This window comes from Colossoma macropomum, unplaced genomic scaffold (genome assembly GCF_904425465.1).
Source record: "Colossoma macropomum unplaced genomic scaffold, Colossoma_macropomum, whole genome shotgun sequence".
Lineage (NCBI taxonomy): Eukaryota > Metazoa > Chordata > Actinopteri > Characiformes > Serrasalmidae > Colossoma > Colossoma macropomum.
The window spans coordinates 36,689,008-36,701,258 of NW_023494789.1; the positions used below are offsets into that span (position 1 = coordinate 36,689,008).

General features: G+C 41.1%; 1 protein-coding gene across 1 annotated transcript; it reads right to left on the reverse strand.

The window, feature by feature from the left end:
- Window positions 1-33: 33 nt before the first annotated feature.
- Window positions 34-4,652, reverse strand: ddit3 (DNA-damage-inducible transcript 3). Its single transcript, XM_036571183.1, has 4 exons — window positions 4,539-4,652; window positions 2,946-3,011; window positions 2,195-2,400; window positions 34-1,863 (listed from the first exon to the last, which is right to left on the reverse strand). Exons 3-4 carry the CDS (start codon window positions 2,333-2,335, stop codon window positions 1,162-1,164), a joined length of 843 nt encoding a protein of 280 aa, XP_036427076.1. The 5' UTR covers window positions 2,336-2,400; window positions 2,946-3,011; window positions 4,539-4,652; the 3' UTR covers window positions 34-1,161.
- Between the last annotated feature and the right edge of the window lie 7,599 nt (window positions 4,653-12,251).

A 12,251-nucleotide genomic window follows, 5' to 3' on the forward strand; every position in this document is an offset into this window, starting at 1 on the left:
TAACTGGTAATAAAATAGACTCAAACTCATTTATTTTGTTGAAAATTTTATTAGTAAATGTGTACAATACAATAAGTAAATACAAAATGATATTCTAACTGTTTGACTATGTAAATACATCAATTTGGCATGCATGCATATTGTAAATTGTTACACAATACTACAATGCTACAGTATGAGAAATGATTATATATAATGATAAAAGATTTACATAGGCAGATAAAATAGAAAAATAAGTGTGGATTGGGCTGAACTGCACATTGTAAACAGCTAATTCTATTAAAAAAGAAAGATTAAGAAAATTAGTGAAAACAAAATGAGTACTACACCCAACCACATTTCTCGCCTTTTCCCACACTTATACGCTTAGAGGCCTTGGCTTGAGCTGAGCTTCAGAAAATAAAAAAAAAACCAAAGAAACAAATATCACAAACGCAATCGCTCTCAAAAACATTCCTGAGCTGTTAATCTCTAAACTAGGCGTGGCTTTGTAATATTTATATTGTGTTTATAAGCCCTTTATTTATGAATGATATAAAAAGATGTTGAACTGCATCTGTAAATGGGTTACAATGAAATGCACCTGGAATCCTCACTTCTAACCATTTTACACTTCTAAAAATCCGTTTTTTCTATTAAGGGTAAACAGACAAATAGTACACGCTCCGTTTTTAGAGGTTGGGCAAAACCTCATCATAGCTGTACTTGCCAGTTACACCCACCCCAGGAGTCTATTACCATCTTATAAGCTGTCTGTGTCTTATTACACATACTTCTACAGTCCTCATTCGAGTCCACGAGCAATGTGTTGCAGCTGTAATGTTTAAGGAAAGATGATAAACCTACAGTCAGGTACTTGCGTAGCAAAACGTTTATTAATTTACAAATAAGGTGCCTGAAGTTGAGTCTTCTTCTGACTCCAAATCTGGGGTCCACGTATCTTTCTATGGCTAAATCTGACTTCCTCAACACGCTTTCTCTCTCGCTCTTCCATTCTTAGGGGAGACTCTTAATGAATCCCTCTCTCCCCCAGTTCCCACATGTCTTTTTCCTCTATCTTTCTCTCTTCTTTCTAAATGTGCATTTCATGGTTACCACAGGACATGTTACTAGTTATTCTTTCCTTCTTTTCAATCTAATCTCTCTCTGGCTTCCCATCCCTCACTTCCTGGTGTTAACGAGCCTCTCAATGAGCGCTCGGCGCGTCCGCTGCACCTCCTCCCCGAGCCGCTCGATCTCCGCCTTCAGCCGCTCGTTCTGGTCTGTCAGCTCCTGCACCTTCCTCTCGTTCTCCTGCTCCCTCTCCTTCCGGCTCTTCTTCCCCGAGGGAGGTGAGGCCAGGGCGCTCCCCCTCTTCCGCTTGCCCAGGCGCTGGGAGGAGGCGGACGAGGCAGAGGCAGGTGAAGAGAGGGTAGGTGGGGAGGACGGAGGTGAGCAGTTGAGAGAAGGCGACTCCGAGGCCGAGGATGAGGAGGAACAGGACGATGAGTCGGGAACGGTGGGCAGGTCCTCCTCGCTGGCGGCCGGAGAGGCGGGCGGGGGGTGTGGGGGGTGCTGGTGGTGATGATGATAGCCGCTGGTCACCATTACTGCCCCGGTTTCCACCAGCCCGACTCCACCCTCGCTCAAGAGCTCGAAGAACTCCGGAGGCAGCAGATCTCCACCGCTACCGGAGCTCCCCGCTTCTCCTGCCCCACGCCGCTCCTCCTGAGGCGGGGGGCTGAGGCAGGAGGCCGGGGGGTGGCCAGGGAGCGGCGGCGGCTGCTCCTCCATCACACGCTGCACCCCCTCCCCCCACACCTGCCCTTCCGTCAGCCAGGTGAGAGAGCAGCTCTCCAGAACGTCCAGGAACTCCGGCTCCTTCTGCAAACAGGACAGAGCAGAAACAAACAAGCTGACATGAGAAGAGGTCATCTACTGACAGAGATATGAATTCATTTCAAAATTCCATTCCACAGCACTGTTCCCTCCAAGGGTGCATTTGGGGTAAAATTTAACTCTATCAAATATTATCTCTGACCAGGTGATTCCTCTTCAAATGCCCCTAAAAGGGAACAGTGGTTGACGGCTGAGAAAAGCAGGTTGTCAAAAGCGTCAAATGCATTTACGGAGGACAAAAAGAAGGAGGGAGAGCGTAACATTTGGAGACAGAAGAGCAGAAATGTGGCAAGACGGTGCGTTCGGCGTGACTGACCTCGGCGCAGGGCGGGGCGCGTGTGTGCTTGGCCCCACCTGCGTCGGAGCCCAGTATATCCTGCAGGTCCTCATACCACGCCTCCAACTCTGCACCACACAGCGGCCCTACGCCAGGGGGGTACAGCCACTCCGCAGTCATCCTCACCAATCAGCCGCTAACGCACAGACACGATTCGATATGCTTCCACACCCAGCACAGCAGACCTGGCCCAGATAAAAAAATAAATAAAATAATAAAATTTTGGAAGGCAGGGATAAAAGTATCCAAATGCTGTTGCTAGGTCTCAGCGTGAACAAGGTGTCTCGGGAGTCTCCACCAAAAAAAACTTCACATACAGTACGGTACTGAGTGTGACTAGCGGCAAAGATGTAGTGGAAGAATATCGAAATTGCAGTGACCCATCCTCGCCGAGATCAAGATTGACAGATTAAGGCGTTTGGTGCTACAAGGACACTCAGTGGCCAGAGGGAGTTACTGCAGAAAGCACAGCTGTCCAACTGAAGCCATTCCACACCACAAGCTGCATGCACATGCTAGACGTTACAGCTGGACATTAAGAGTAATATTCTATACCAACTCCATCAAGAGTAAAAACACAAGCATTAAATTCTCATTTGCTCAGATTTGGTAAATATATCTCACCTAAAGTTGTAACTGCTTTGATAGAAACTATTTGTTTAGTAAGAAAATGTTCATAATAATACAAAAAACAAATAAACAAGAAACTAAAAAAAAAGCATATGCTCACCTTAAAAGCGTTTCTTCTTAATCAAGTGTGGTTGTGTGTTGTTGGCGATATTTTGTCCCAGAAATTCTGTAAAATAGTGATAAAAACAGTTACTGTAGTGTGCAAAAGAAAATTGAGTGTCAAATATTAATATTCTTTAGAAAAGACACTTTACAAAAATGAAAAAAATTAATAAAGTCCAATCTAGAGTTCTCTCCTAAAACACCACAAGATTAATTGTGTCTTCAAACACAAAATTATTCCACCTGTGTAAAAAATAAGTGACACTTTGCTGGAGGAAAAGACAATGTGTAACCGAGTTAAACATGTTGAAAATGTCCCATGGGTAAATCATTGAGGCTTATTGATTGTTTAGTTTAAGAATAATAAAGCAAAATTGAGGTCAATGGGTTTTTATGTAAACAAAAGGCGCATCTGATGCCCAGTGGCGCCCCCCTGTGGGGGTCTGACAGCACAGACGAACAGCTTTCAAAACAGCTCGTCCCATCCGAACGACTTCCGATACAGGGCTGCTGCCAGTGCGCTCATCTGATTCAATATCATCACAAACACGGTCTGTCCTTTTCGGAAAGAAGTAAAGATTAAAATATACATATTTTGAAAAATACTCTTTTACACGTGGGCCCAGTTTCTTGAATTTCTCTGCTCTTAAAACGGAGATAAATCACAAATCCACTGAAAACAAGTGAAAATGAAGAAGTTGTGAGAGGTTGTGTAATAACCCAGTGTTTGTGAAACAGCCTCTCCAGGCTGGACTACAGCGAATTACGGCGAACTTGAGGAGCGAATAAAAGCTCCCAAGACATTATGAATAACAGCCGTGAACCGAAATGACAGCTGAACGGGATGACTTCAAAGACTTATAGACGGAGTAGAATAAAAAAACCCTGAGGAAAAACCTTGAATGAATGAATGTAAAAGTCCCTGCCGAGCTGGACAATGGTTAAATAAACTGAAAGCCAGCCAATTACGTCATGGAAGCAAAGTACAGGACGGAGGAAACAAAAGGAGAAAAGAAAAAAGGCAATTAATAACAAAACGGCTCCCTGATTTCCCAAAACAGTGTAAGAAGTTTAGACTTTTATAATTAATTAAAAAGTTTAATTAAGCTAAATTGGTTTTCTTAAAAATGTTAGAATCCGTTAAAAATAAAAATATACCACGAGCACCGAATGAGACTTAAAATGCAGGTATATAAATTGGTGAGGCGAAGAGAAGTTGTTTAGAAATGTCGTGAGATTTGATGAACTGACAGCTGACACACATCGATGTAAAACTTCAACTAAGATTGAAAAACTAAGTCGTCAGAATTAAAACCACATATAACAGCGAGTCGTGTCGTTCATCTGCTTCTCCTCTTTTCCGTTCAGTAAGAAATGAGAGGTGGTCTATAGAAAGTCCTGTCAGATTAGAGCCGAGAAGGGCAACTGTGCTCCAAAAACAGCCGCGGGAGAGCTGCCAAAACATGAGCGCTCTTGTTTTCCAAAGGGAAGAGAAGCAGCGCCGCGAGGAGCAGAGGGGCAAAGAAAGTTGACCAAAAAACGAAACGCGCTACAGGAGAGAAAAGAAGGACGGATTAAGAAAGGCACTCACCCTTTTTCTTTTATTATGTCGCTTTCTGGTCTCTCTTGGACTCGGGGTATGTATGTATTTCTGTTGAGGTGGCTGATAGCTCATGTTAACCATTGTTCAGTTGAAGTCACCGAGTGTGAATTTCGGAAACTCCCGCGGACTTTTATACACGACGTCAACCAACCCCCGCTAGGGGCGGGGCTTCGAGCGCAACCTAGCCCAGATTAGCCGCGCTCAGCGCTGATTGGCGCCGACGCCGTCCAATCGCGGAGGAGGAATGAAACACTTTTGCTTAGAGACATCCAATGAGCGCGAGAGCTAGCGCGGAGGGGCGGGCTTAGCAGGGCTGTGCTGGTTGTGGCGCTGCGAGGAGTTTGTGTGAACAGAAAGCTGTGATGCAGTCCTAAGACGGGCAGGACGAATTTGGGGCGTAAGGGAGTCACATGAAAGGAATGATGCAATCGTTGGCAACCGGTTTCTAGTCGGAGATAAGACTAGCAGAAACCCGAGCATGTTTTATTAAACAGCCTTGTATTAAAAGGAAAACCAGACAAAATACCTTATAAGGACGTTAGAAAAATGTATCCATTTTGCTTGCGTTCGCAATACACCCATAAAAAAAAACACAGAGTATATTATATCCGTAGTTGTTATGAGTATCTGGGCAACGTATTCCTTTTCTTTTTTTTGCCCCAAGCACTTTTCTTTAAGTGAGATAATAATCCAAGTGTCGAACTGCTTTACTTTCGTATTTTAAAATTAGACCGAGTCCAGTGTTGCCCACTGGAATCACCTGAAAATAATAGAGAAATAACGCCCTCCCCACTTCCACCTTCACCTAATGATCCTCTACCTCGTGTTTCACATCAAGCCCATGCCAACTTATTCTGATTTAAAGTGATGAGATATTATATAGCAATGCCTTGAATGAACATCAGCAGTGCCTGCAATTTTTTTTAATTACATGTATTTTTCATACTTGTTCAATCAAATTTAGGATTTATATAGATTTGTTAAGAAGCCAGAGCACCACGTGACAAAAAAAATAGATTTAAGATAAACTAAGTCAGAAAAGCTCGCGCTTTGGCCACATGGATTCATCAGTTCCGTCAGATTTGTGCTCTGGCAAACTCAGCGAACGTATAGAGGAGTATTTCAGATATGGACATTATTACACTGGGGCGCCGTTCACCTTAGTGATTCTCTACCTCGTGCCTCACCTCAAATTCATAGAGAGAATATACATGTCAAATACTGATTTTCCTGTTGACAAACTGAAGACAAAGTTCCATATTCTTTAAAAGTTGCTGTGACTGTGCTTTTCTGTACCAGACACACCTCTCCGACATATTAACTATCTCTGCCCTCATAAAGATAAAGCGGTCGAGTCACACGGAGGCAGATGTTATCTTTCCAGCAGGAGTGAATGGGGTCACTTTCATCCCATGGGAAAACTGAGCTGTATTGTCTCAACATTGTTTAAACTTCTTCAAACAAATAACTGAGCACGTGCGTTCCTTCGACGGTGCTGTATTATCGTCCTGATTTGAAATTTGAAGGGAAACCCCAGAAATTTCTGAATTAAATAGTTAAGATGCAGAATTAAATGGTTAAGATGTGAAGAAAGCCAGTCAGAGTGGTTTGGTGTGAAATGCTCGGTTCTAGAGAAACTTCCAGAGTCAGAATTCTCCACAGTGGTGATGATAGGAACCAGACGTCCACTTCTAAAAGCTCTCTCACATAAAGTCGTCACGAGACATTGCTATGAATACTCAGCCTGACGTCTGGCACATTTAATCAATTTATTTTAATCTGTTCATGATGGAGGGATACATGTAAGTTCACTGGTGGTTTTGGATAGTAAATTAAATGGCTACATTTGTGTTGTAGACATCGTGACTTCTGGTTCCCATCACCACCACTGTAAAGAAATCCGAGTCTGTAAATTTCTCTACAAATGAATTATTTCACATCAAACCACTCCGGATGACTTCATTTATATCTCAACTATTGGATTATGCAGACTTTTTAAAAAACGGGTGGAACTCCCCTTTAAGGAGTTTTAAGAGTCTTGGCAGGTGTGAACGCGCGCTCGCGCTCCTGCGCTTTTTCTGGCCCGTGTGAGGTGGAGTGGTGAGGACCAGTTGAGATTGACCTGTGACTCGCGGCCCGCCGCTGCGACCTGAGGACGGATCATCTCGTTAGCATGCTGATCAACTCTTCCACAAGAACCTGGGAGTGTTTTCAAGCGCCTCGACACGCGCGGCGCGGCGCGGAGCGTGCGGGGTATTGCCTAGCAACAGCGCGAGTGGGACGCGTGCGAGCTTTTAGCGAATAGGAGGCTCACGTACTGTTTCCAGGAGCTCGCGAGCAGACGCGCCTCCCACGTCACGAGCGGGGCGGCTGTTGCTGTGTGTCCGCGCGCTCTCTCCCCGCCGCTAATGGTTATCACCTCCGAGCGCCGCACGCGATTGGCAGCTTAAGCCTTTATTCCCCAAAGTTGTGCGCTCTCTCTCTCTCTCCCTCTCTCTCTCTCACGCGCGCCCTGGACACTCCGGGTGTTTTCCAAACTTTGAGGACACAGCAAACTACTGAGGTGCTGAATGAACGTCTAGAACCACCTGCTACAGCACATACAGCCCACTGCACGCGCTATACACCAGTGCGCTCACATCTGATGGTGGTGCACTATTCTGACGTACTGTTTCACTCTTAAAAAGATGGTTCTTCAAGGGTTCTTAAGTAAAGGGATTTGGTCTATTTAGAACCACGAGTCCTACATAGAACCATCTGCATACTTAAATGGGTATTTGCATGGAGAAATAGTTATTCAGACTGATGGAGAACGTGTTGTATATACTTCTATGCAGCACCACAAAGAGTTCTATTGTCACGAGCTTGACATAACAACAATAGCATAACCCGTTTTGTTGCTATATAGAACCATTTTCAGACAGGTTCTACTTAGAACCGTATGCAACACATTTTCCATCAATCTGAAGAACCTTTTCACCATGCAAAGAACCATTTAAGCACGCAGAAGGTTCTATGTAGGACTCATGGTTCTAAATAGAGCCATTCCCGTTATTAAAGAACCCTTGAAGATCCATCTTTTTGTAAGAATGTATTATTCTTGCTCGTTCAATTAATGTCTAATTTCTGTAGTTTTGTTGAAAAGCCAGAGGACCACGCAAAAAATAATAGATTTAAGTCAACTAAGTCATAAAACATGGGTTCCTCGGTGTCACCAGAATATTTCATATATGGGCATTAAAGGGTTAAACCCCGCCGGGGTTGTTGTTGTGTCCCCCTTTTCTCTTTGTTTTCATTGTTAATCTGTGAAATATACGGCCGTGGAACACATTTATAACCTCTGTTTATACTACTTTGTAACCTTATCAAATTAGAGACCAACAAAATGTGGCAGCAGAAGCCATGAATGCCCACAGCTTTATTAGGCTTTAGCAGATGTCTGTATACTGGCTTTACCGCCCTTCTTCTCCGATTCCCCCCAGCGCGAATTCAGGGCTGTGAAAAAATAAATAAATAAAAAAAAACATCTCAGTGGGACGGAGTTCATTAACTGTCTGAAATTCAGTGAAGGACAACAAAATAAATCACAATACATAACGAATAAAAGACAATGAGCTTATAAGTGTAGGATACACTTTTATTTTTGTCCACCTGTGCCTTTACAGCCACCCAAAAGGAATAAGGAGGATTGTATGTATAGTCCTGAAAATGTCCAGTCGTCTAATATGAGAAACTTCATCAAGTGAAAGAGCGCGTGAATTTAGTTCATCAGTTTATAGCGTGGCTACAAACGTCAAAGTTGCCGATTGTGTTCCTTGTCATCTGTTTGGATTAGACTTACAAAAGCTGCATTTATTTGAGGTTGCGACTGCATTAAACCGTATAAAGTGAGGATCTTCGTGTTTCATAAGTCGTGTGTTTGTTTTGAGACCGCAGCGATGTCACACTCGTGAGCGAATCTTTCATTTTGAATCGGTTCTTTCAATAAATCGTCGAACCGATTCACTGAATCGAACATTTAGTCTGAAAAAACTTGTCACAGTGATTTTTTTTCAAAAACACTTTTTATTTATTTTTTATGTAATGTCCTTTATAGTAGACAACACGACATTGTCTGTGTGTGTGTGTGTGTGTGTGTGTGTGTGAAAACACACACACACACACACACACACACACACACACACATACACACACACACACACACACTCACATATATATATATATATATATATATATATATATATATATATATATATATATATATATATTCCTGAGACCCAGAAAAATTAAGTTTTGAGTTAGAAAATTTCAGTCATTTTAAGATAAAATGAATCTATTGGCTGAAAAAAAAATTGTAACTCCATTAATGTCATATATCATATATAATGTCATATATAATACAATATATATATTGTATTCTGAATACATCTTCAGAATAAAAAAATTAAGTATCTGTATTCAGTCCAAGTTGTAAAAGCAATATTCAGACTACAGTTACTTTTTATATTTTTAGGACAAAACTATAAAACTTACCCACTAAATAAAAAACATACAATATTTAAAAGAACCATCAATGCTTGTGTATTAATTCCTTAAATGACCAGGGCCCACCGGCAGGCCCAAAGTTTTATTAAACACTTCTATAACCTAAGGATAACCTGTAGTTGCTGAATAATAAACCTTAGTATATAATAAATAAAGATTACAAGGGGTTCACTATTTCAGAATCAGCACACAACATGTAGCAAACATGCTGGTTAGATGAACTCCAAAGAGAGACTCAGTTAATGGCCTATTTACAAACACTAGGGCTCTGACTAAAGCCTGTCTAGACTAATAAATCAGTGTGATGATCAGTTATTAATCTCTTAATAACTGATACTGTTGTTACTGAGCTCTTTTAAAGGAATGATCAAACTATTAATTCTCTTAGTACTGATCAGGGCCGTAACAAGGGTAAAAAATTTAGTGAGGTCTATTTTGCAGAAAAGTGGCCTACAACACACAGTGACTACACTAACTGCCAAGTATGTGTATAATGCCAATTGTCAGTTTCTCCTTTAGATTTTTTAACCAAATCATTGCTCCTTATTTACCTGTCCATGACTGTTATGTACTTTTTCCCCTTATTTATTCTCTTCCCATCCTTCAAGTCTTCAATAAACTGATATTACTGTTCCATAAACTGGCTACCCTGTTTAAATGTATTTAATAAATCATTACTAAATTAGTTGATAGTTACATTCATTTTATTTCATTTACCTTTCTCTCTCAGTTTCTGTGCCCTCCCTCCTTTGCCCCCTTTCTTCTCTGTCCTCACAGATAACTGAAAAGCATACATTAAAAATACTTTATGAAAGTCTGTCTCTACCAAACCCCAGCAAATGGGAAGGAAGGTACTCATACAGTTAACCAGACAAAATACAGCCAAATGTACCTGCTGATTTCTAAATTGCTTTACACAATACTGCCATTAGTACACTAATTAACCCCTTAAATGGCCACACAGGTGGGCCCAAGGTTTAACTACACACTTCTATATGCTAAGAATAGCTCAACAAGTTTGCACCGAAGCCCCTGTAGTTACTGAATAATAAGCCTCAGTATGTAATAAGCCTGGGATTTTCAGGGGTTAACAGTGAACATGCTCACTGTGGTATGCAATGAATTGGTAACACAATAAAACTTTGAACAACCATTAATTTCTCAACTAATTATTAATATACCAACAGAGCCTGTAACCAAAACTGAGCAGCTACTGGAACTTGACCACAGCATGCTAATTATGTGTAACATTACTAGTGTCCCAAATAGAGAAGTTACAGGGTTCGCATTTTGCAATCATAATCTGTTAATTACCCTCACACATTTATCTTAGCTATGTTTTATGTTAGCCTATAGTATGTGTGCTGCATACCTGTAACGTTACATTCAATTGCGTTTCATTGTTGTTCAGTCACTGCTGATTGTGTAGTTTTGTTGCTGTTCCCACACTGAATTTCATAAAATCCTTCATAACTCCAGAGGATCTCAGTGTCCTCAGGCTAGTGACAAACATGACAAGCACTGATATTGAACCAGCTTGAGGCAAATGCAGATAGCAGCGGTTGCTAAGCAGTGATTGGAAGGCTGGGAAAATAAGCTGGCGTGTGGCTTAGAGCGCAATGATTTGATTGGCCATAACATAGTAATAACACTCACAGAAAACAAATTAAAGGTCACTATCTTAAAAATTGGCTTAATAAATATTTTTTCCCCATTTGATGGAGTAGACCTGTATGGGCTCTGCCCCTGAGTTCCTGACGCATGAAAATCATCATTGATGTAGAAATTAATTAACTCTTCTGAAACTAGCTGTCTCTTCTGTCCTTATAGCTAGTTACGACCTGGTAGTGAACATAAGTTTAGATAAGTTTAGCATCGGTGTTGTACTGGACTCTTGCTTGGGGATCGTGTGAGCAACAGTGGACAGAAGCAAGTGTTGAAGGACAAAAGAATCGTGATTTTTTTTTTTAAATGCTGAGGAATTTTTCATGAAACATATTACATAATAATTACATTAAGAAAACTGCCAACCAGTAACAGCCAGAAACAGTATGAATTAAATTAAAAAAAAAGATTTTCCCATCTGCCTTACTAAGATGTATTGTAAATGTGTTCTAGATATATTCTGAATGTGTTACTTTTTATGTTTTGTAATGGAGGAATACATTACTAGATACATTTAGAAGAGTCTATTCAGTATATTCAGCCATCACTACTTTTTCAGTATTTTGCCCATGTGTTTATATATATATATATATATATATATATATATATATATATTTACATATATATAGGTAGGTGTGTCTAATAGAGTGGACAGCACTGCTGTGTCTGAAACACTCCACCAGCGCAACACACACTAACACGGCACCACCATGTCTGCATGTGCAGTGCTGAGAATGATCCACCACCTTGCTTTGTGGTGGTCCTGTGGGGGTCCTGAACATTGAAGAGCAGGGTAAAAGGGAGCAAAGTATGCAGAGAAACAGATGGACTACAGTCTGTAATTGTAGAACTACAAAGTGCACCTCTAGGGTAAGTGGAGCTGATAAAATGGACGAAGAGTATAGATACTTAATATGGCTAGTCATTGTATGTATGTGTGTGTGTATATATATATATATATTTATATATATATATATATATATGTGTGTGTGTGTGTGTATGTATGTATATTGCAGCATGGTCAAGAAATGTTTACATGTTAGTTTTCCTCTTCAGCATCAATTCACAGGGCTATCCTACTTCTGACATCAATTGTAGTGTTCATGGCTATTAAAATAGATACACCAGTTTTAGCATTCCCACAAGTTGTTGTGCTTTATTAACCTGCTGTTGTCAAACACAGCTATGCCATACATAAGCAGAGTTTTCTCTTTGCTAACAGCTTGTTTACTACTTAGCTCATGTCCAACTCTCTCTCAGGTCATGCACGCTCACACACACAGCCCCGCCCTTCACAATAAGAGTCCTTAGCAAAATAACCACAGGAATAAATGCTGAACAACACATAACCTAAAACTAACATGCAAACATTTCTTGAACATGACACTATATGCATTTATTTATTTAAAAAGGTTCACATCGTCTGAGTCAGCTCAGTCGGGCTGAGATGCTAGAACAGCATGCTGTCATCAGGCAGGCTGGGCCGCTGGG